This window comes from Carettochelys insculpta, chromosome 20 (genome assembly GCF_033958435.1).
Source record: "Carettochelys insculpta isolate YL-2023 chromosome 20, ASM3395843v1, whole genome shotgun sequence".
Taxonomy (NCBI): domain Eukaryota; kingdom Metazoa; phylum Chordata; order Testudines; family Carettochelyidae; genus Carettochelys; species Carettochelys insculpta.
In genome coordinates, this window is record NC_134156.1 from 8,215,304 (window position 1) to 8,239,355 (window position 24,052).

The 24,052-nt window shown below is 43.1% G+C and overlaps 2 protein-coding genes across 8 annotated transcripts in view; one reads left to right on the top strand and one right to left on the bottom strand.

Annotated features, from left to right (window-relative positions):
• The window catches only part of SAP30BP (SAP30 binding protein), a 58,291-nt gene extending 43,222 nt beyond the window's left edge, over positions 1-15,069 (bottom strand). The window contains exons 1-3 of the mRNA XM_075014450.1: positions 14,946-15,069; positions 9,413-9,522; positions 5,798-5,845 (exon numbers count right to left, since the gene is read on the bottom strand). Of these exons, the coding sequence (XP_074870551.1) occupies positions 5,798-5,845; positions 9,413-9,522; positions 14,946-15,060 (273 nt within the window). The 5' untranslated portion in view covers positions 15,061-15,069. The remainder of the gene's footprint in view (positions 1-5,797; positions 5,846-9,412; positions 9,523-14,945) is intronic.
• Positions 15,070-15,288: 219 nt separating this feature from the next.
• RECQL5 (RecQ like helicase 5) overlaps positions 15,289-24,052 on the top strand; it is a 58,420-nt gene continuing 49,656 nt past the window's right edge. The window contains exons 1-6 of one of the 7 annotated variants that reach the window (XM_075014635.1): positions 15,289-15,487; positions 16,493-16,628; positions 17,334-17,455; positions 19,692-20,210; positions 22,173-22,278; positions 22,732-22,843. In XM_075014635.1, coding sequence (XP_074870736.1) covers positions 16,505-16,628; positions 17,334-17,455; positions 19,692-20,210; positions 22,173-22,278; positions 22,732-22,843 — 983 coding nt within the window. In that variant the 5' untranslated portion in view covers positions 15,289-15,487; positions 16,493-16,504. Of the gene's footprint in view, positions 15,488-16,492; positions 16,629-17,333; positions 17,456-19,691; positions 20,211-20,984; positions 21,033-22,172; positions 22,279-22,731; positions 22,844-24,052 lie in introns of those variants that run through there. The other 6 variants (XR_012648256.1, XM_075014631.1, XM_075014632.1 and 3 more) reach the window with 6 other exon arrangements.

The window sequence follows — 24,052 nt, forward strand, 5'->3', positions numbered from 1 at the left end:
CCGTTGACCCTTTGTCTAAGGGAGTTAGAAGTCTGTCCAATATACAAAGCATCTGGGCATTGTTGGCACATGATGGCATATATGATGTTAGTAGAGGAGCATGAGAACGTGCCCGTGATTCTGTGAGTAACCTGGTTAGGTCCAGTGATGGTATTTCCAGAGAAGATATGTGGACAAAGCTGGCAGCGGGCTTTGTTGCAGGGAAAGGTTCCAGGACTGGTGTTCCTGGCGTATAGACTGTGGCTGTTAGTGAGGATCCTCATGAGGTTGGGAGGTTGTCTGTAGGAGAGAACAGGCATGTCACCCAGGGCCTTCTGGAGTGTAGCATCCTGAGTAAGAATAGGTTGTAGGTCTTTAATAATTCGTTGCAGTGGTCTGAGTTGGGGGCTCTTAGGTACAATCGCATTTGCTCTGATCCAACTGACAAAGACCAAAAGCGACAAGAACTTTACCAAATATTCATAAACCTGAATTACCCACCAGGAGAAGTAAAAAAAAAACAAATCGACAGGGCCAGACGAATACCCAGAGACCAGCTACTCCAAGATCGGCCCAAAAAAGCAGAGAACAGAACACCACAAGTCATCACCTACAGCCCCCAACTCGGACCACTGCAACGAATTATTAAAGACCTACAACCTATTCTTAATCAGGATGCTACACTCCAGAAGGCCCTGGGTGACATGCCTGTTCTCTCCTACAGACAACCTCCCAACCTCATGAGGATCCTCACTAACAGCCACAGTCTATACGCCAGGAACACCAGTCCTGGAACCTTTCCCTGCAACAAAGCCCGCTGCCAGCTTTGTCCACATATCTTCTCTGGAAATACCATCACTGGACCTAACCAGGTTACTCACAGAATCACGGGCACTTTCTCATGCTCCTCTACTAACATCATATATGCCATCATGTGCCAACAATGCCCAGATGCTTTGTATATTGGACAGGCTTCTAACTCCCTTAGACAAAGGGTCAACGGGCACAAAACAGACATCAAAACACTCCAGATCCACAGACCAGTTAGTCAACATTTTAATGGAATGGGGCATTCTGTCAATGACCTAAAGGTATGTGTGTTACTGAAGAGGAATTATCGCACCGTTTTGGAAAGAGAAGTGGCCGAGCTGGCTTTTATATTCAAATTCAGCACATTAACACATGGTTTAAATCGTGATGGGAACTTTCTGAGTCACTATAGGGGCTCGTCTGCATACTTGGCTCAATCTAATTCTTGACCTTCCGCCCCACCCCTCCACTCTCTGATTTGCTCACCTTGATTATCTTTTTCTGATTTGCCCTCCTTGCTTACTGTTTTTGGTACTCTGTGTCTTAAATATTGAGTCTGTTCTGGTCTGGCTATGGGGTGAAGAAGTGGGTCCGTCCAACGAAAGCTCACCTAATAAACTATTTTGCTAGTCTTTAAAGTGCTACTTGACTGCTTTTTGTTCTGATTAAAGTGATTTTTGTAAATACATGCTGTCAGGTTGTTATGGAAAAAAACAATGCAAGCTTCTCCTCCAGTTTTCCATGGTTGTGTTTTAAGCCATTCCATTGTTTCTTCTTTTTTCAGGTTAAGTCAGAGCTCTCGGACACTCACTTTCAAGACGGTGTGAGAGATTCTTTTCCTTATTAAGAGCATTAACTGCTATAGTAGTGGGTATAAGTCCCCCGGCTTATGCATGCATTGAGTTTGGCCCCAGATCTCAGCTTTTACTTCCTCCTAGGCATAGCCTCTCTCCATCACCAACATACCCTACCTGCCTAAATGCACCTTTTGCCTCAGGCCCCCATTCAGCTTTATATTTTCTCCCATGCTACAGGTTATGATAGCAACAGTTTGGCCACACCAGACTCTTCAATATTTTCTCAGTTCCCAATGCAGCTATTCCAAGAATAAGAGTCTCTCTTTAATACCATATTGAATTAGACCATTGAAGTCTTTCATGCAAGACCATCTTTTATATTTGAGCAATGCTTTGTTCATTTACTATACAGCTCTCAAATTACATTACTTTATGTAATTCTGCATTTCCCCATTATCTTTCCCGCTATAATTGTTATGCCCCAGAACAGGTTTAGCAGGCACTTTATTCCAGCTTTGACAAGTCAGCAAGGGAAAGCTAAAGTGAAAAGACAGGCCTTAAAAAGAGCCACTGCCAGTTCAAAGGAGGAATTGCAGAGATTTGAGTGGTGTCTCAGTTCCTAGAACCACTTGAATTCTAGGAGAGCACTACATCAGTGGTAGGAAGATGACAAAGTAGAATTTATTTTCTGGGGACCAAGAAGGGTACAGGCAAGGTTCTCCATGTTCAGACACTGTAATATGAACCAGTACTTATTGCCTTGCCTTAGGCATGTCACTCAGCCTTTGCGGCTTTATTCCCATTTGTATTTTCTTGCCTGTTACTCCTCATTACAAATGTGCACACAGTGAAGCTCTATTCTGCCTGTTTGACTTAGCAATGGAAGAATCCAGACTATAAATACCTGAGGTGCAGGAACAGTCTTTGTTATGTGTTTGCACAATGCATAGCACAATAGGGTAAGCCACAGACTGGGTTCCTAGGCAGTACAATAATACAAATAAAACTAAGTTTTTGTGGCATCACAACTGCTGCCCTAAGATTGCCTGGGATAGCAGAACATATTATGCAACAGAAGCATGGAAGTTATAAAGGAGAAAACTGTTTATGAATATGTCGATAGCTGGCAAGATGACAGATTAAATTGTAGCAAAATAACACATAAGATGAATCAGGAGCATTTTAACGTAGTGATTGCATCAACGCTATAATGGACTTTTTTTTTTTTTTGGTGTTTTCGTTTGCAGCTGAATGACATAGAACATGAGGACAAATGTTAATGTTAATTTCTGGTGGAATTTACTGCTGGAGAAAGCTTCCGCATCCCCTGTTCAGGAGTGTGGACCCATTCATTCACACAGCAGGTCCAGAACAAGTACTCAAACCAGGGCCCTGTGTTCTGCAGCAGGGTCTATATTCTGCGAGAAATTCTAAACTTTAATTTTGAAAAATTGTGCCTAGCCTATAAGATTGTAAAAATATGAGTCACGTGCAAACCAATGTGTATTTTCTTGAGTCTGCTGATAGTTGCAGAAGAAACACCTGGCTAACCTGCTCAGCTATTGGTGATGGATACAGTGGCCAGTATTTAGAAGTGAAAAGTGATTGCTGAGGAGGGGAAATGGGAATTTAAAGTCTGTTGCACAGACCCTACCCCAATTAACATGAGAATGACCATACATCCATCTTGTCCACTACCCTGTCTTCCAACCATAACCAATGCCAGGTGCCCAGAGGGAATGACCAGAACAAGCAATCATCAAGTGATCCATCCCCTGTTGCCCGTTCCCAGCTTCTTGCAAACAGAGGCTAAGCACACCGTCCCTGTCCATCCTGGCTAACAGCCACTGATAGACTTACCCTCCTGACTTTATCTAGTTCTTTTTTGAACCCTGTTACAGTCGAGCTGCAATCACTGTTCACCTTGAATAAAGCCAGAAGAAAAAGCTGAAATACCTTTCTTCTTTTTCCTCGTACCAAAAGCCTTAGCCTTGTCATGTATGCCAAAAACCTCCACCACATTCCATACGTTCCCTGGTGCAAGACACCCACAGCCTTGTACCAAGCTGTCAAAACCTCTAGGTCAGCGGTTCCCAAACTTTTCCAGATGGGGACCCATTCTGACAATTCAGAAAGACTTGGTGATCCAAGGCAATTCAAAAAAAGGGTGGGGGGAGAGAAGCAGTGCCGTCACAAGCTAATTTTGTGCCTGAGGCAAGAATATAAAATTGCGCTACCTCACATTTACATATTAATAGTAGTTATTTCATAGAAAAAGGAAAAACATTAATAAAATAAAAACACTATTTATTATAGTTTATTATTATAGTTAATCGAGTTGCAGTGGGGGAAGACATTCTCAAACTGCTTCCCCCTGCCCCTGGCTTAAACCCCACACTCTGAAGCTGGAGGGGCTCGGGGCAGGGAGGGAGGTCACACTCAGAGGCTGGGGGTGTAACAAACAAAAAAAATGAAAACTGAGAAATCGGCTACATAGAGAGAAGAGGCGGGGTTGAAAATTACTGCAAGAGTCTATTAAATGGCTTGCCTGAGATCACTATGAATATCAAGAACTCCTGTGGCACCTTACAGACTAACACATGTTGGAGCATTAGTGACTGACACAGCGTGTCTTTTCCACAAAAGCTGATGCTCCAAAATATGTTAGTCTATAAGGTGCCACAGGACTTCTTGTTGTTTTTCAAGAGACAGACTAACTCAGCTACCCCTCTGATATGAATATCAAAGAGGGGGAAGCTGTCTTTGTAATGCATAAGGCAGGGCTATCCAGCTTTTTTCCACTGGGGGCCGCATGGCAATTTTTTAAACGTTCCAGGGGCTGAACACAAAATAGCAGTTGTTAAACCCAAGCATTAAGCTTTTACCACACGGGCATAAGATAATTGCTATCTCTGTTGATAGACACTTGCCAGAGACGGCAGCATTAAGAAACTGCAAATGGCTCCTTTAAGAGCCACATGCAGCTCGGAGCTTCCATCTGGTGACACTTAACAAATCTAATTGTGACCCATAGGTTGGGAATCCCTGCTCTAGGCATACTAAAATTATCAACCAACTTACTACAAAGAATTATGTAAACTGATGAGGAAGAATTGTTGTGGAACATGTTTAAAACTAGGATAAAGATACTGAAATCATTGTTAATTTTCATGCTATTCAATAAAGACCTCTATAGTTTAAGAGTACCTGAAGTTACCTTAGCTTTTTCAGTTTGCAGCTGAAAATCAGAAGGTTTCCTGTTCAGTTTAGGTATAGCTTGTCAGAAAGAACACAGGTCCTTGGTAAAACTAGTGCCCTGACATTTTCCTTTCTTTACATATCCAAAATTGGAGTTATCCAATTTTCACACTGTTAGGATAATTCTTAAAATAATTTCCTAGCCAAATTCTGAAACAGTCCTTTCTCCATAGGCGTTCCCTATGCAATTTCAAGTGGATACAGCATCCCCATCAAATATACTTACTGTCCCTATTTACTCTACCTACATGCTATTAAACAGCTGCTGTCATACTTCAGAAGTGTGTAAAACAGTCCCTTAAATACACTATACAAGGGAATGAAAGGTAATTTATAAAGACCATGAAAAGTAATTTATAAAACCAATTATTTGAAAAATCTCTATTTTGATGCTATTAGTGATGGTGAGAGCACTATCAGATAGCACTGAACAAAGAATCCTTACAACAGGATCATTAAGTAGACTAGTGCAAAGTGCTTGGATTGTTTCTCAATGATTTGTCTGATTTAACAATCTCTAGGAATACACTCAAAATTGATTCATCTATTAAAATGTTTCTCATGTAAGACCTGTCTGCCAGATGAGTGATCAGACACTTGTGTTTCTGAATATTCAGGATAGGCTTCTTGTATTACAATATGGTTTCTTTAAGGTCATTGAAATAATGCCTCCCGTCAGTACCTTGTTACATCAGATCTATTTCACAGGTCTATATGCCAAAATCAATCAATCAATACTCCTGCTAGATAGTGCTGCTGCCATTTCCGAACTTTTTCAGGAGCCAGAATTAAAACCCCCTGAATATTAACGTTACAGTTACAATACAATAAAATAAAAACAATTTAGTGCTAAGACTAACCAGAGCAGAAAAACTATGAACCAAGCCATGGAATTAAGATGTATTCCTGTTGCAGACAGCTACCCAATCACACCCCACCACACTTCCAAATACCTTTAGGTCACCAGCCTCAGGTTTTTCAGTCTCTGAATCGTCATCTTCCTACAAGACAAGAATTTACAGGATTAAGCTTAAAGGGTGGGCTGAGCAAGATCCTGCATGTTAGCCAGGGGCTTGCATTCAAAAGCCCGTTGACAGTCCAAGATGCTTTCAAATCAACAAGTCACCAGGAGCTCTATCCCACCCTTTTGCATGATCAAGAGATTAATCAAATAAATGATGGAAAAAAAGAGTTGTTTAGTAGAAGCACAACTCCAAGTAGCAAACATCTGTTGCAAATTTCAGACAGCTCATGAATACTAAAAAGATAGTAAAAGGCAACAAGATTTTGTCACCTGATAATTCCAGCGCTTAACATTTGCTTGCACTTGCTCAGCAAGCCTCACAGAAAAAGCAGCGTTTGCCAGACCTACTGCATGCCAAGCACACACCAGCAATGCACCCAGGACACCGCTTTCCTGCCATCCCACTCAGCATGGGGGCTTGGTAGTGCTAGGCCAAATCCACATGCTTCAAAGATGCAGTGATGCCTGCAGACACTGCATCTCTTTTTAATTTTAGTTTAGTTTAATTTTAGAAAGCCCTATTTCGCTTTCACCCACTTCCAAAAACAGAGAAGGAAACAGCTGGTGTTGGGAAGGATTTAATTCTGCCATTTCCATTACCATTTCCAAGAGACAGATGATGTACAAAAATGCCACAAAAAGAATATTTGAAGTACATCCCCATGGTAAACCCTCCCACAAGTGACCTATGGCTCTACCAACTGGGTTGATTATCAGGTGGAACTATAGTGCTCCATTAGTATAACTTGGGCTATACAGAGCTACGTACCTTTAGAGGTAAATACATTACTTAAGTCAAAAGGGGTCACTTTTGTAGGGAAAAATATATATTTTTGTCCTCCCATAACTTGAAAAAACCACTTAAATGGACAGCCCCCAAACATCTCTATTCTATTTCAACTCTGACCTGAACCCAAACAGTTGATGTTTCACAAAATAAAAGCAGTCATGTAGCACTTTCAAGACTAACAAAATAATTTGTTAGCTTGATGAGCTTTCATGGGGCAGACTCACTTCTTCAGCTCTGGAGACACTGCACTGCTTTTTCGTTTTGTGAAGATACAAGCTAACATGGCTACCTCTCGGTGATTTGATATTTCAGTTTCCAAGAAAAAAATCAGAACATTAAAAACCTGAAAGATAAGTTGCTAATGAAAGTGACATCTCAGTCTTAACTGGCATGTCCACTGGCAGAAAATTCAATTTAAAAAACACACAACAAAAAGTCCTGTGGCACCTTATAGACCAACAGATATTTTGGAACAGATATAAGCTTTCACGGGCAAAGACTGTGTGTATAACGATCACAGTAGAGAATAATTCAATGTTTTTAATCAGACTCATGATGTTTTAACCAATGAGAAGGTAGGCCCTTTTTTTAAAATGGCTATTAAATCAAAGATAACATGAGGTGTAATACTTCCATGAATATTAAGTCCGAGACAATGTAAGGGTTTTTCAAAGTCTGCTGCCTTAACATATAGGTATTATTTACAAAACTCAAACATACAAGTTACATGCAACTAGTCAGGGAAGTAGCTTACCAGCCAATGCCATAGCCAACATAGCTTCCAAAAACACACACAGAGAAGCAGACAAAAACCTCATCAATTATGTGCAATTAGCCTGGCTCTCTGAAGGCTACCAAACCTAGGCCTGGTCTACACTAGGGAACAAAGTCAATCCCACATAGGCAATTCTAGCTATGCAATTAGCGTAGACAGAATCAACTTATCAGGGTGTAGATCAGGGCTCTTTGGGTTTCCACTGACTTCCCTTTCTCCAGACGATAGTGTGGAGTACCAGGATTGATGTTCGAGCCCAGAGCGATCGATGAAGTCACTGAAGATGTGGCAAAAAAACTGAACTCCATTGGACTGATTGTGGCATGTCGAACTCGCAAAAAATATAGCTATACCCTGAACCAGGAGAATTAGTAAATTCCAAAGTTAAAAGCCTTCCACAAAGAAGGACTCTAATGCTGATCACTGTATTGTCCCAGAAACAGATGTCTTCATATTGCAACAGCACATAAGATAAGAACCAGCCTAGTTAACTGAGTCACAGACTAGATAGGACTGTAAGTCATAATGCACAGACTTCCAGCTATGTACATAAATCCAGAGATTTGAAAAAAAGTTAGATGCTCTCCACATCTTCCCCCCAGCCCATGGTAGATAGCTACATTATACAGTCCAAATAATTGTACATGCTTGAAAAATCTGCTCAGTGCTGAACGAAGTTCTTCCAGCAAGCAACGCAGTTTCTCTGAAATTTAACACACACTTTTAGCTCCTATGGTTTCCAGAATAACCTTCAAACACTAAGAAATTGCATTAGTTTACAGTCTTTCGGAACACTCGAAGACTACTCCAGGGTGTCTCCTGATAAGTTTTTCTACATTGCAAAAGAATGAATTTAACAATGACAGTCTTTCACTTCTGCTATTCAGAGCCAGTGAAAGTATAAAACTTAAATTCCAGCTGTAGCTTGGGACAGCTAAGAGCAGTTGAGACATAAGTTAATCATAACGGAAGGTCACAAAATTGGATTTTGTGAAGAAGGATTCTAGTGACAACAAACCCTTCCCCATTGTACTTCTCACAACAAGTGAAAGGCTGGAGAAAGAGCAAAGCAGCAAGAGATAGCTTTGCACTGGCCAGTACACTGTACAGGGCAGGAGAGAAAAGCTCCTTCTCTTCATTTCTGCAGCTAGAGGAGGGAAGGTGCTTTATGTTTCTCAGCCACCAACTACCAAGCGTTAGATTTAGAAGGTAAACCTTTTAGCTGGATCCAGTGATGGAAGCCTAAAAAGATTCCCAACTTCCTCTTTCCTAGCAGTTGGGCTTCTCACTAAGCCATTACCCACAACCTCCATGATGAGGCTGCCCACCGTTTTAAACCACATAACTACATTTGGCTACCAGGTGCCTTTGAAGCTGTCATGCGCTGGATACGTTTTTCGGATGCCTTGAGATACGATGTACCTTGGTATATAAGTGCTGTTATAAACATGCCATGCTTTTATGACAAACAAAAGCCATACTGATCTAGTCAAGAAACCACTGCTATATCAAGATAGTGAAGAAACCCAACATGATGGTCCACAATTTCATTCCTAGTAATCCTCCAGCTTGATCATGCAAAAGCTAGCTGTTTTTTACAGGACTTTCCTTGTGCTTCTTAGAAATGAAGCTGAGCTTTCCACCACACCTTTGCATTTCCCCGTTATTTCATACACCAATTTTATCTACCAAGAAGCCAAGGTTTATTTTAAACTTCTGTTATCAATACATAGTCAGTCCCTTACCTTATCCATGAAGCAGAGTCAAAATGGCAACTAAAAAGTTAGCAACAAGCAACACAAATGAGTGCAGGTGATATTTTTAGATCTACGGGATTTTAAAGCAGACAAAAGGAAATGAAGTTGTTTGGCAAACATGGTTTGGTGGCTGAAGAGCCAAGATTTCTGCAGTCCATTCTTAGTTCACAGATGATGAACAGGCTACAGGGGCAGACCGCCTAGAGAGAACAAACTACTTACTGATTGTCGGCTGTTTTCATCATCTTCTTCCTCATACCCATCCTCATCTCCCTCCACCCGGGAGAAGTCATCTTCACCATACGCTTCGGACACCAGACCTCCTTTTTCTTCTAATCCATACACGTGGGGGAAAAAGAACAGGAAACAAAAGAAAATGAAAAAGGATAACAACGGCATAAATGGTGGACAAAAATATTAATTAAAATTTTAATTCAAATTAACATACTTGACATTTGACAGCATGAGAGCCCATGTTAAGACTAAGTTCACTATAGTTTACATCATTTAAATTAAAATAACACTGAGTTGTACTAGTCTTTGTTTTGAAGATTTAAGGGAGTCAAGCCATCAAATTGGTCGAAGTCTTTGGCTAAACACCTGGTACCAGAGTCTGTTGAAGTACTACACCAGTTTTTGACAGCAGTTGTGTCTTCTCCAGATTCAGGGAGAATATTTTCTTTATTTCAGTGTATTCAATTTGTTCAGTTCAATAACTCGTTCACTAGTATAATCTGCGGAAGTGGGTCCTACCCACAAAAGCTCATGATCTAATACATCTGTTAGTCTCTAAAGGTGCTACAGGTCTGCTTGTTATTTGCTTTCTTAACTGAACTCACAACAGGGAGATGAAAAAGCAATAAAGCTTGTTTTCGTCTTCTGAACTAGTACTAAAACTAGATCAGAAGAGATGAGATCTACTAGTTCTAAAATCCTAAATAACTTGGTGACCAAAAATGAATTGGCTCAGTTTACTAACTAGACACTTGGTATATTTAGTTTTGTAAAGCATGTTTTGATAATTTTTAAATTTTTTTATATAAATGAGCATATTTATGTAAGCTTTTTTCCTTCATTAAAATAATTTTAAAATGCTGGCTTTGTACTTTAAGTGAATTAGATTTCTAAGTATACCTAGACATACAAAGAAACTAAAAAACTGATTGAGTAAATCAAAAAATGGTAACTAACGTATTTCTTAATATCATAAAAATGTATGATAATTTAATCTGAATTAAATGAAAAAAAATATAATCTGAATAAATGTATGTTAAGCTACATAACTGGTTAAATATGTAGAATAGCGCATCTTCCCCATTAGCAGCTTTTAGCATAGCAGCCATATTTTATTTACAAATTAACACATTTAAGTTGTTACCAATGACTGTCAACCACTCTTTAGGAAAACAGCTTAAAAAGTACAAACGTAAATCAAGATTAAGATGAACTCACCCTGATTAGGTGGATGCAGTATTAAAAAGATGGAGTTCTGCTATAATCAGACTGAAATGTGGGACTGAAAGGGACCTAAATAGATCATCTGGACCCATCCGTTCTCAGCTGGGGGTGGACTGCCTGCTGAGGGGCTGTGAGCCCTTTCAGGGTGTCTACCATGCGGAGCTACACAGAATCCTGGACCACACTATGCCAAGGAAGGAGTTTTCATAGCATGTTGGGAAGGTTTCTGAAAGAAAGATTGAGAATCCCTAATCTAGACCAATCCCCTGTGCTGAGGCTGCACTAAGTATTATCTACACCAAGGTGGGGAACCTTTTTTCTACCAGGGTCACTGACTCACAGAAAAGGCAGTCACAGGCCACAAACAGTCATGTGGGGAGACAGAAGTTTGGGGCTTCCCCCTGCAGCAAGAAGAACCAGCACTTGTAGCTCCAGCCCCGTGAAGGGAGGGGTGCAGAAGCTCAGGGCCTCTCTTAAGCTCCAGAGTGGAGCCCAAAAAAGAATGGCTCAGGGGCTCAGGGGCCCTGTAAGATCAGTGCTTGGGCAACTGCACAGAAGAGGTTCAGGGGCCACCCAGCTGATTAGCAGAGTGTTCATAGCTACACACAGAGGGCAGTGTGCTTCTATTCATGGTGAAATTCCCACATGCCACAGCACAGACCTGCTGTGCTGCCAACTGGGATAAGCACCAGCCAGTCCAATCATGAACCCATAATCTCTTCCTCTACCCCAACCCTGAGCCCACTCCTGTACCCCAAAACCTCTGATCCTCAGCCCCACCGCTTATACCACCAGCCAGTGCCCTCACACAGTCCCGTACTCCAACCAGTGTTCCCTCTAACTCTTTCCATCCCTTGATGGAATAAATTTTATCTGTGCTGTGGTATGTCCTCCCCCTGGCCTGGGACTAGGCTGGTTGCACCGTGTTAGCTTCAGCACTGCTTTGCTGCTGGAGCACTCATATGAATTGGGAGAGGTGGCAGCCAAAGTGCTGCATGCAATTACAGAGTTGCAGGTTACCTACCCTTAGTCTACTCTGGGAAATCTCCAACACTGGAGGTTTTCAGTAACAATCTCACTGTGTAATTTGTTTCAGTACTTAACTACCATTACAGTTCAAGATTTTCTTAATACTCAAGCAAATCACCCTTGCTGCAAGTTAATCCCTTTCTTCATGTCTTGTCTTTAGTGAATAATTCATCACCTTCCTCTTACTATAACTTTTACATTCCTGAAGACTGTTGTGTCCACTTTATTCTTCTTTTCTCCACACCAAAAAAAAAAAAAAAAAATTGGGGTTGTTTAGTCTTTCCTCAAAAAGTCATTCTTTATAAACCCTTAATCTTTTCCATTGCTCTCTTCTGAACTCTCCCCTATTTGTCCACATCCTTCCTGAAGTACGGTGCCCAGATCTGGACACAATACTCCAGCTGAAGCTTTCTCAGTGTTGAGTAGACCAAAAGAATTTCTTCATATCTCTTGCTTAAACCTCTCCAGAATTACACAATTCTTATAGTAAGTTTGTGATCCACTATAATCAAGATTCTTTTCTGCAGTATTTTCATTTTCCATTTGTATTTGTGCAAACAAGTATTCTTTCTTAAATGCAATACTTTGAATTTGTTCCAATCAAATGTCATCCTATTCCAGATTTTGTTACTCCAAACTGTCACGATCATTTTGAATTTTAATCTTACCTTCCAACATGTTTAAAAACACTTCCTAACTTGATTCTCTCTGCCAACTTTACAACTGTACTCTCCACAGAATCAAAGACTACTGGAACTGAAAGGGACTTCAAGAGGTCATCAAGTCAGTCCCCTGCCCACACAGCAGGACCAGGTACCAGCCCTGTTACATATTTATCCAACCTGTTATTAAGTATCTCCAATAATGGAGATTCTACAACCACCCCAAGCAATTTATTCCAGTAATAAAATGACCCTGACAGTTAGGAAAATTTTCCCAATGTCCAATCGAAACCTCCCTCACTGCAATTTAAGCCCACTGCTTCTCATCCTATCACCACAAGCTAAGTAGAGTAATTTTTCTCCCTCCCTGCTTTTAGGTACTTGAAAGCTGATATCATGTTCCCTCTTGGCCTTCTTTTTTTCCCCAAACTAAACAAACCCAGTTCTTTGAATCTTCTCTCATATACAATATTTTCTAGATCTTTTATTCTTTTTGTCGCTCTTCTCCGGACCCTTTCAAATTTCTCCACATCTTTCCAAAAATGCGGGACCCAGAACTAGACACAGTATGCAAGTTGAGGCCTAACCATTGCAGAGCAGAGTGGAAGAATTACTTCTTGTGTCTTCCTCATAACAACATCCATGCTATTATCCAAATAATTAACAACATCTTGGATAGAAGTGTGGGATCCCACTCTATTCAAGAGCCTAAATGCATGTGAACATGAGAGGGTCTTTAATAAATAACAAACCATACTCTTTGTAACCCTTACTTTAAGAATAGTGCATGCACATATCTCACAATGTACTACCCATATTAAAGGGTGAATTATCCAATGTTTCAAGATCACATATAGTTTGCTATTTAGATATGAACTGTTCATTGTTTGGCTTTTAGACATTCACCGAAATAGGGAAAATAATCAGGAAAGGTATTTTAAAATTTGCAATTATAGCATCGGGAGCCCCAAAGAAGTCCTTAAAGACCCGCAGGTTGTACACCCCAAGCCATGGATAACTATCCGCTGAACAGTTTTCCAATCACTTACATGCAAACTGCATGGGATGTTTGGCTAAAATACATTCCCTTAGTTTGCTTGTGAGAAAGTCATCAGAACCATTATAAAAAGCCATACTGAAGTTGAGATACTGTACATCATTGCTTCCCTCATACACAAGGCTTGTAAGCCTGTCAGAAAAATATATTAGGCTGGTTTGACTTGATTTGTTTTTGAAAAATCGATACTGACAATTTCTTATTATCTTCTAGGTGCTTATAATCCAATCACAATTATAGGATTATTTGCTCCATTATCATTCTAGGTACCAAAATTAAGCTGATTGGTCTCTAACTCCCAATATATTAAACTTCCCCCTATACTCAAATGGGTAAAATTCTGCCCTCCAAGCTACTGCACTGAGCAATCAGCCGCTGCTGCTTTAAGCAGTCTCCTACTCCCTATAGTTCTCTGCTCCAGACAGCAGGAGGGAAGGAGAGGCTTTGTGCAATGCTTCAGATTCCTTTCAAAATTATCTCAGCTCCAATAGTCCCATTTACAGCTTCCTTCTGTAGCCAACCTCCACCCCAGACCCCTCACATTCTCCATTAATAGTATGGAAGAGTGTGGACCTTGATCACTTTCCAAACTCTTAGGCTACTACAGAGATCTTCTGAAAGAGTTCATCCACACACAAAGCAAGTGGATCAAGAGTGATCTGCTCGTTCAAATAAGAGTGTCCACACAGCCCCTCACTCTTTCAACAGAACAGGCCGGGGATTGAAAAATCAGCCCCCCCATGAGGACTGCCTTTCAAGAAAAAAAAAAAAAAGGGCCTGCAGAGCATCGACACAAGTTTTCTTTTGAAAAAAGCTTAGGAAAGGAAGAATGATTTTGAAAGAAGCACCACGCTTTTTCCATTTACTTTTGAAGGAACACTGTGTGTGTGTAGACGCTCTGTGGGATGTTTTGAAAGAGCCCCCTTCTTTCAAACGAACTGGCAAGTGTAGACGCAGCCTTAGAGAGGCTCCCCGTCAAAAATTATTGCCCACCCCGGCACTTGACTCTGGGAGGCCTCTTCTTGTTTAAGCCAGATTATTTACGCAAGCATGAAAGGTGGCCGATTCCTCTGCAGCCAACCGGGGATGGGAGTTTGCTCCCCTTCCTCAGCTAAGGGAAACGAGGAAATTTCTTACTTCTCTAACTACCACAAGAGATTGAACCCCCCCGTCGAAGCAGGAGTAGCCGCTCTCTTGGGGTCCCATTGGCCTCGTATCCTCATCACTGATGGGACCCCAAAAGAGCGCCCCACTCCTGCTTCGACAGCGAGAAGGAACGTAGGAGATTCTTCCCGCCCCGAGGGCGGGCTCCCCCGATAGATTACAAGCGAGGAACGTTTAATCGCTTCCCGGAGGCGCCCGCCTCCCGTAGGGCATTTCTCCGCCGCCACTCGACTCCCGCCGCGGGTGAGGGACGGCAGCGCGGGAACAGGCGGAGGACGCGACCCCGGCTGCGGCGGACGCTGTACGGCCGTTGGAGGAGCCCAGGCGGAGAGCCCCGCTGAGGCGGGGCGCGGGGGGAGGCGGGGCAGCTTCTCCCGGAACTCACCCGCTGCCGTCCCGCCATCGCTGCCCGCCGCGCCGGCCTCGCTGTCGGATTCGGGCTCTGAATCCTCCGCGTAGACCGCCAACGAGGAGAGAACGTTGCGCTTCGCCGCCGCCATCTCCCTCAGCCCGGCTAGTGAAGGCACAACTTCCGGCGAGCGATGATGACGCAACTACAACGCCAGCGAGAGAAAACGGCACGGACGAGTGCCTTAGCAACAAGACCCACCTCTTCCGGCGGCCGCAGACCCTAATCCACCGCGGAGCCGGCGGCGCTTCTCGGTTTGGCGCAGCGTTCAGAGGCGCGTGGCCCTCCTAGGAGACAGGCGGGAGAGGGGAAGAGGCGCCCATGAGCACGGGGCTCTAAATTTAAAGGGACCTACCGGGTTGCTACGGGGACTTTATATGACGTTATCATCCCGCGCCAAGGCGGGACCGCAACTTTGCAGCACGGGAGTGACGGAAGCTGAATGAAGTGCGAGTTACGAGGTGGCAGCGCCTGGGCGGAAGGATATAGGCCGGGAGAAGAGCAGTTGTTGCCGTGAGGTGTGGGCAGGGTCTAGTTTCTTGGGCCTTAATCCTTCCCCAGGTGGGAGGGGTGGGGACCCTCATTCAGGCCGTTCCTTTGGCAAGGGGAGTTTCTGCCCTAGAGCCCGCTCTGGTCTGGATGGGAGGGGGTCCTGGACCTGTCCATTCCCTTCATCCCCTGCTCCTCCTCGCAGTTCAGCTTTGCTGCCTCAGTGATAATTTGAGGGGTGGGGGAAGCTTTCTGGGGGCGGGAGGAGGTGGGAAGAAGCTGGAGCGCGGCTGAAAGCGAGAGGATCTGGGTATAAACAGGCGGTGGGCGTGTGAGAGGGGAAGGAAGGAAGTAGTGGAGGAAAAAGGCTGTGGGAACAACGGGGAAGCCAGTGCAGTGAAAAACCCAGCGCCACAGAGTGGGGAGTAAAATCAGTCCTGGAAAGTGGTAAGATTTGCAGAGGGGGAAGAAAAGCAGGTGGAGAAGGTGCCAGTGGGAAAAGAGCTGGCGTGAGAGGATCGAAGGCCAGAGCCCCTGGGATGAGGATGGAGAGCAGGCAGAAAGCTACACAGATGTTCCCTTAGTCTTTCCTGTTTAATCTGGCCATTCTCCCATAGTAAGCGTCCTAATGGGTTGGCGGTTGTGTGTGAATCAGATGCTCTGCTCGCTAGAGAGTATTGATTTCATAAACTGGTTCTTTTTTTGCTCAGTTGCTTCAGGCACGTGGCTCTATGTTAGAGGCTGTCACTAAGAGGGGATTTGCCTCAAGTGTAAATGGGATTAGTTTTTCCTTATTTTTAGAATGGGAAGGGAAGCTTATTTAAAAGTGATTATGCTTCTGTCACAGAGAAGTTTTGGAGGTATAGATACTCTCAAAAATATTCCTGGAGCATTTAATCCATGATGCGTAGGCAGCCAATAGTCTAATGGAAAAAAGTCTCTCTTTGGCCATGATTTATGATTAGTTGCTGATGTAAAGAACAGTTGAGTTAAGTAAGCTCCTTCCCTTCTCGTTTATCTTGTACTATTTGCAGTACTGTACCTATATGATGAATGACTACGCTACCTCTGGCCTAGATGGCAAGGTCCAGAAAACTCTGAAAAAGATCTTTGGGTTTGACTCCTTTAAGACCTCTCTGCAAGAGAGTGCAATCATGACAGTGGTGAAAGGTAAGGCGTGACTGTCTTATTTGGGACTCCAACCTTGTCTTCTTGATTTTTCCAGTCTTGCTGCATCAGATGATGTTCAAAGAACCAGTGTCGCACTTGTCTTGACATAGTGTCAAAATCTCAGGACCCTCCTTTTGTTTCCGATAGACACCAGTATATACACAAAGTTCTTGCCGGCAGCAGGGGGGCATTAGATCACCTGTATGGTTGTGCCAGTTAAATATCATATTTGATGGTACTTCTTTGTCTGTGGATGCTGTTTAATGCAGTTCATTTGGTAAAAAAAATATTCTCTCTACAGCTGAGAGATTCTTAGCTCTACTCCGTTACAGGGAGAATCTCTGGTAAAAGATTAACAGGCTGGAGTAAAAGTCCAAGTGGTTTGGTAGCTGGATGTAGAGCCTACCAGATGAGTTTAAAGCAAGTTTATCTAGAAGTAAGCTGATGTAAGTTTGGAATGTCATTTAACTTCTCTGTAGTCTGATTTACATGTCCAGGTAGAATAATCTCTGTCTCCTTGGATGTTATGAAGCTTAATTGATATTTATAAAGTGGTTAGTTGGCATGCAGCATTGTTCTTGCAGAGACACTCTTCTCATGCAATTTGTCTTGATCCAAAATACTCTTTGGTCAGTCCTCTAGAGTAGAATCTCCGCAAATTGTTATAGTTTAGTAGCCTTGAGCTGTGTTTTGTTATCTTTGCAGGCAAGAATGATGTCTTTGTATGCATGCCCACAGGGGCAGGGAAGTCCTTGTGCTACCAGCTTCCTGCAGTTCTGGCTGTGGGCATCACCATTGTCATTTCACCTTTGATTGCACTGATTCAGGTAACCATCTCCTGTTAGCCATGGAAGAGCAATCAGTGAAGGGAAAGTAGGGAGATTGTGGGATGACAAAGTTGGGTCCAATCCCTTCCTCCCTGACAACCCTAACCCCATTTGTCTCTTTAATCTCATCTCATTAACCTGGTTTTGTTTTTGATCCTGTGAGTAGCTAAGATGACTGCTGCTAACTGCCTGTCTTGTAGAGTTTTTTTCTAATTTAATTGTTGGTTGAACTGTCCTGTCTTGTGGAACCATGTCTTTATCCCACTCTACTATCTTGAAGGTGGGAATAAGGGGACTTGACCTAAACTAGCTGCAGGGGGATTTTTATAACATTTAAAATGTGATCTAAATGATTACTTTTTTTCTCTTTTTGCCCCCGTTGCCCCCATTTCTGAATCAAAGTGCCTGGAGGCAGCAAAGTCAAACCACTAAAATGAATTAAATTGGACCATTCGTAAAAAGAGAACTTCTGTGTTATCTATTTCTATAGTAAACCCCTGGGGAAATACCTTGTTTTTCCTCATAACGGGTGTTTTGCTCAGTAGCTATCTGCCTTTCTGTCATTCTTTCCAATTCCATCATGGAAAGAGGAAGTTTCAGGCAGCACCCTCTGGGAAGACTTCAGGGCAATTGTGTGGTTATTTGGCCTTTTCTGGTGCTTTTTCACCCATTTGTACAGTGACTTTTCATGCGTATAACTGCTGTTTTACTTGGACTTTTGTGAGGCATTTGACTTAATATCATACAACATTCTGATAAGCATTACTTTGGCATTTTCTTTTACTTCTTGATAAAAGGGGTCAGAAACGGGCTAATTGATAAATCTTAAAAAATAGTTTTCAGTGAAGAATTCCCATCAGATGTCATTGGTTTTTAGTGATGTTCCACAGGGATCAGGACTAAGCTTGGTCCTTCAATTTTTGTTGGTTATTTGGAAATTAAATTTACCATTTGTGGATGGCATGAAGATTGCCAGAATGGTAAATAATACTGCTGTGGAGCACCTTAGTAAACTGGGCCTTTTAAAATGCACTTTGAGTCTCCCCAGTACAAGTTTACACATTCCGGAAAAAAGAATGTCAGCCATAATTACAGAGTGGAGGACTGTATCGTGGACGGCACTGACCCTGCAAAGAATTTAGGAGTTAGTGTACCAGCAACTCATCACTGGCAGCCAGTGAGATGCTGTGGCCCAAAGACTTGCTGCAATCATGAGATGAAACTGGAGTAGAGATGTGATCTTATCTTTTTACAGGGCGTTAGTGAGACTGATACTGGAATTCTGCATGTTGTCTTTAAAAGAATGTTGAAAAGAGAGAGAGTGAAAGAAAGCTCCAAAAATTATTTGATGGCAAGAGACTATACCATACAGTGAGGAATTTAAATAGCTCAGCCTGTGTATTTTATTGAGAGGTGAATTGATTTCAGTGTAAAAGAACCTTCTAGGAGAGAAAATACCAGACATTAATGGGCTCTGTAATCTACTGGAGAATGTGACAAGAGCCAATTGCTGGACATTAAAACCAAATAAATGAAAATTGGCAAAACAAGGCACAGCTATTTAATGGAGAGGCTGTTTAACCATTCAAGCAAACTACCAAGGAAAGTGCTGTATTTTTCCTCTTTTCATGTAATCAGATTAAGACGGACACCTTTCTGGAAGAGATGCTTTAGCCAACATGCAGTTCTTGGGCTCAGAGTGGGGGATGACCAGATGGAATTCTGTGGCTTTTGTGTTGCAGGAGTGCAGACTGGGTGATCTAATAGTCCCTCTGGCTTTGCAATTCATCCCAGAGATGGCTCCATTTTAGTGGTGATTGAAATGGTCCCTGCGCCAGAGTCTATGCTTGGTTTAATTTGCAGAGTGCCTTGAGATCCTGTGGGATGAAATGCACTATAAAATGTGAGGTGTTGTACTCAGTGTAATGATCTGATGCGGATCATCCTGAGAGCTCATTGTCATCTCAGACTTCCGAAAATGACTGAGTTCCTTCTGACACTCTCATGGACAATAAAGCTGAACAGTTTTATTAGCTGCTGCAGTTAGGCCTGTTTAATGGAAAAAACTCATGGACTTTGTATAAAGACAGCTGGAGCTGAGACTATGCAGTAGGTGAGATATGGGTGGCAGTGGTTTTCAAACTACAGGTCTAGAGGTTATTGTATGTATCTCTGTAGTAGTTGTTTTAGTAAAGGTGAATTTCTTCAATGCCACTTGCTTTTTCTTTACTAACAGGACCAAGTGGATCATTTGTTGGCACTGAAGGTCAAAGTCTGCTCTCTGAACTCCAAGCTTTCAGCTCAGGAAAGGAAGACCATCCTGGCTGACTTGGCAAGTGAGAAGCCGTGGGTGAAGCTCCTGTATATTACTCCAGAAATGGCAGCTGCCTCCTCCTTCCAGCCCACCCTGAACTCCCTGGTCTCTCGAAACCTCTTGTCCTACCTAATAATAGATGAGGCTCACTGTGTCTCCCAGTGGGGACATGACTTCCGACCTGACTACCTGCGGCTGGGCATTTTACGCTCTCGCATACCCAGCACGCCGTGCGTTGCCCTGACTGCCACAGCCACCAAGCAAGTCCAAGAGGACATAGTGGTGTCACTCAAGCTAAAGCAGCCTGTTGCCACCTTTAAAACTCCTTGCTTCAGATCTAATTTGGTCTATGACGTGCAGTTTAAGGAGCTGTTGACTGATCCGTATGAGAATCTGAAGGATTTCTGTCTGAAGGCACTGCAAGAGAAGAACACCCAAGGGGTAGGTTTAAGTCTCAGAAGCTACTTTCAAGGACAGAATAGTAATTGAAACAGAACTGTCCTAAATGTTGTTGTGGCATCAGAATGACAGTCGTGGGTCTGGGATGTGGAAGGGAGAGACCCTGTAAAGAGCATGCTCAGGTACTTTTTCAAGAACTTCTAAATCTCTGAAATACTTGGAATCCTTCCAGATATTGGCCTCGCCTTGATGACAGGGTAGCAAACGCCTTCTGTCTTTGGAGAATGACCCCCACAGACACTGTTGCTGCCCCCTTCCTCCAATCTTTCACGAAACCTAAGTGGATGCTTATTAATGGAAGGCCTTCCTGCAGGGAGCCAGGAGAAGAATCTCCCTACCCTTCTACTTTCAGGCTGTGACACAGCCATCCCACAGCTGCTGCTGCCATAATCTGGCTAGTTCTGTGTTCTCTCTCAATGTGGTAGAGAATTAGCCACTGCAGATGTGCTGTTCAGTAGTTAACTGCAGGGCAGCACTTCAGTATGTATCTGATGGAGAAACTCTATCTGGGCTCCTTAAATCTAGCACCTTCCTCCTCACAGTAGAATTTCACTGCTTCTTCTGCAGCTGGAGTGTGTTTCAGAGGAAAGGTTAGGGGTGTCACGTGGAAAGGTCTACTACTGTGTGCTACTTGGAATCTGCAATTTAGGTGATTTGATTGTTTGTTTAAAGAAAAAAAAATCTGAAAACCTTTCTAGCTCTCCTCTAGCCCCCAGTTTCTTTGATGCCTAGATCACATTCCTTAGCTCTGGAAAACTGAGAGGGAAGCAGCTCTGCAGGTCTCTTGAACCTCAAAGTGTAAAGGTATTGTAAAGGTATTTACTTAGAGAGAACCCTGAAAACCACAAATTTGGTCATAGAATGAGACCATTCAGCCACTCCAGGGCTTTCAACTGCTGTCAGCAACCAACAGTGGTTGCTTGTTATACACTGAGTTCATTTCGGAAATCTTCCTAGTGTTAGTTAGTGTTTAAAGCCTTAAATAACCTCAGGCCAGCCTACCCAACAGATTGCGCCCCTTCCTTCTCATGGTGTGGCTGGGACTGCTGTCCTCTCTCAGGTAAAGCTTTGGAGGGCACAGCACTCGGGAATGTTCTCACTGCTTATTGGGTCCAGTACTGTAGGGTACCCTCCATTCTTACATAAGTCAATGAGAATTGCCTGTGCTTGTCAGTTCAGGCCCATCATGCCAAAGATCTTTGGCTGACACCCTTGCTGGTGAGCCTTCGTGTGTCCTTGTTGTTTCAGCAGATGCTTATTTCCTTTATGCTTAAGGGATCTGAGAGTTCTGGGTGTGGGTTCCTGTGCCCAGCTCTAATCATTCTTCAGTCTGGTTGGCTTTTTATTTATTTTGGTGAGCTGCATTTGTATCTAGTTCAAACGAAGGTGCCTTTCAAGATGGGGCCACTCCTGATGAAAATATATTATTAGAAATGCCGAGGTAACATTTCTTTCTCAGCTAACATTTTCCCCCACTTGACACACACACACAGGTTTGGTTTTGCTGTGTTTATTTTGTGGGGGGGGGAGTGAAAGAGCACACTGGTTAGGACACTAGCCTAGGATTTAGAAGAATTGGTTTCAGTTCTCGCCATGTAATGTTGGGCCAAGCCACTTAGCCTCCCTGTGCCTCAGTTCTGTGTGCCCAAAATGAGGAGAACTGCACCATCCTGCCTCTATTACTTGAAAAGGTAATATACTACAGTGATGGGCCATAGAAATACCTAAGATAGACATGCTTCCTGCTTGGTTTATTTCCCTGCTGGTTTGTCAACCTCATTGGGAATACATATAACTCAAAGGATATTTTGCAGCTTTTTGGGGAACTAGCACAGTGGAGAGAAGAGCTTTTGAAGCCCTGTCCTATCAGTAGCAATGTCTGTTACCTTTCTCCATCTTCCCCTGTATAGCCTGCCGGATTTTCTCTTCTCTGGTTCTATGTAGGTGTACTCTGGCTGTGGCATTGTGTACTGCAGGATGAGAGAGGTCTGTGACCAATTGGCTATTGAGTTGAGCTACAGAGGAGTGAAAGCCAAAGCCTATCATGCAGGTACTGGAAGTTATGTCCACATTTTACAGCACCTCGGTCAGGGCTACCATAGGAAGCAACTTTCTATGTGTGATTCTGTGGCTGCTGCGATTTAGTCAGGAACTTGAACTGAGAGGCCCCTTGATATGGGTAAGGTGGGAAGGAAAGATGCTCCTTTGGCTCTAGAACTCAGTACACTCTGCCAGTCCAACAGACACAGAATGTACTGCTCTTCAGGATGTACTGCCAGGCCCACCTATTCAGGCTTTTGCCTGAAAGAAAACTGAATTTTCCTCTTGGGTATGCAAGTCCTTGTGTTTGAGTCAGTCTGAAGTATGGAGTAACATACTTGGCTTTGACCAGCACGTTTGTATACATAGGGGAGTGGGGAGAGATTGCTGGGGAACTGAGGGGTGAAAGGGTACCTCCTCTTTCTCTCTGATGTCCCTGCTTTCTCTCCTTTTCCCTCCCCAGGGCTGAAGGCAGCAGAAAGAACTTCAGTCCAGAATGAGTGGATGGAGGAGAAGGTGCCCGTTATTGTTGCTACCATCAGTTTTGGAATGGGAGTCGACAAAGCTAATGTCAGGTGTGTAGGAGCTTGGGCAGAGAGGGGAAAAGCATCCTCCTTAGAGTCCCTCCACTTACAGGACTTGGAGTCTCAAGAGAGCTTGATTTACTTCCCTAGCCCTCCCCATGAAGAAATCAGATGTCCACAAGGGGGAGCAAGGATGGAAGGAATTCATACTCGAATTTCATAAATGTGTGAGAGGGATTTTGGTTTAGAAGCCACAGAGCGCAGAAAGGCTGGGCTTTTACTTGTTATGGGATATCAGTGCTACACACAAATCATTAGAGGATCTGACTTGAGGGGACCTGCTACAGACAAAGAAAGTGCACTATCCTTTTCTCCTCTCCGTGGCTGTGCCTAGACTACAGAGGTTTGGTGACAGAAGTTTTTCTCCGAAGATAACTTTTGACAAAACTTCTCGTGACAGATCGCTTCCAGACTGCCAGGCGGATTGGTCTTTCGATCCGCTCTGTCGACAGAGCGTGGCTGAAGTGCCTGGTCGCTCCTTCGACAAAACAGCCAACCAGAAGCATAGCAGACAGGGCTGCCGGGTGTCCTGGAAGGCCTGTCTGTTGACAGAGAGCACACCCCCCGCCGGGAACATCCGGACCATCTTTCTGTTGACAGATCTCTGTCAGCAGAGGTGTTATTCCTCAGGGGGAGCGGGATAAGCTGTCAACAAAAGTGCTGCATTCTGTTTATTTACTGTCAACAGAATGCCTTGGTAATCTGGATGCTCCACAGGTGTTGTCGACAAAAATGCCAGTTTTGCCTACAAGGACCTCTAATGGAGACATCACCTGAAGTATAAAGGGGCCTGATAGTTGTTTTTGCAATACTGGGTTTTGATTTCCTTGTTCTGCTAGAGGTGTCATTGGAGGATTCAAGACTGTCATGACAAAAACTTGAGCAGTGGTAGGGAAAGACTTTCTTAGCTGCTGTTTAAAACTATGGTTAATACCTGGTTAACTCAAACTGCTGACAGGCACTTTGAGGAGAATCTTTGTGAAAGATTCAACACACCTGCCCCTTCTGTTAAGCAGCAAGAGAGCCCAAATTTCTTAGTCCTCTACAAAAATGGGGAAAACAAGACTTGATATTCCTGACTTTTCTAAGGTGTAGAACAAACAAAAAGCAAGAGAAGTCCTATGAGGCTGCCTTTATGCATCAAAACATTTGGTTTTTTTTTCCCCTTTTAAATTAAAGAGGGGCATATGCAAAACACAC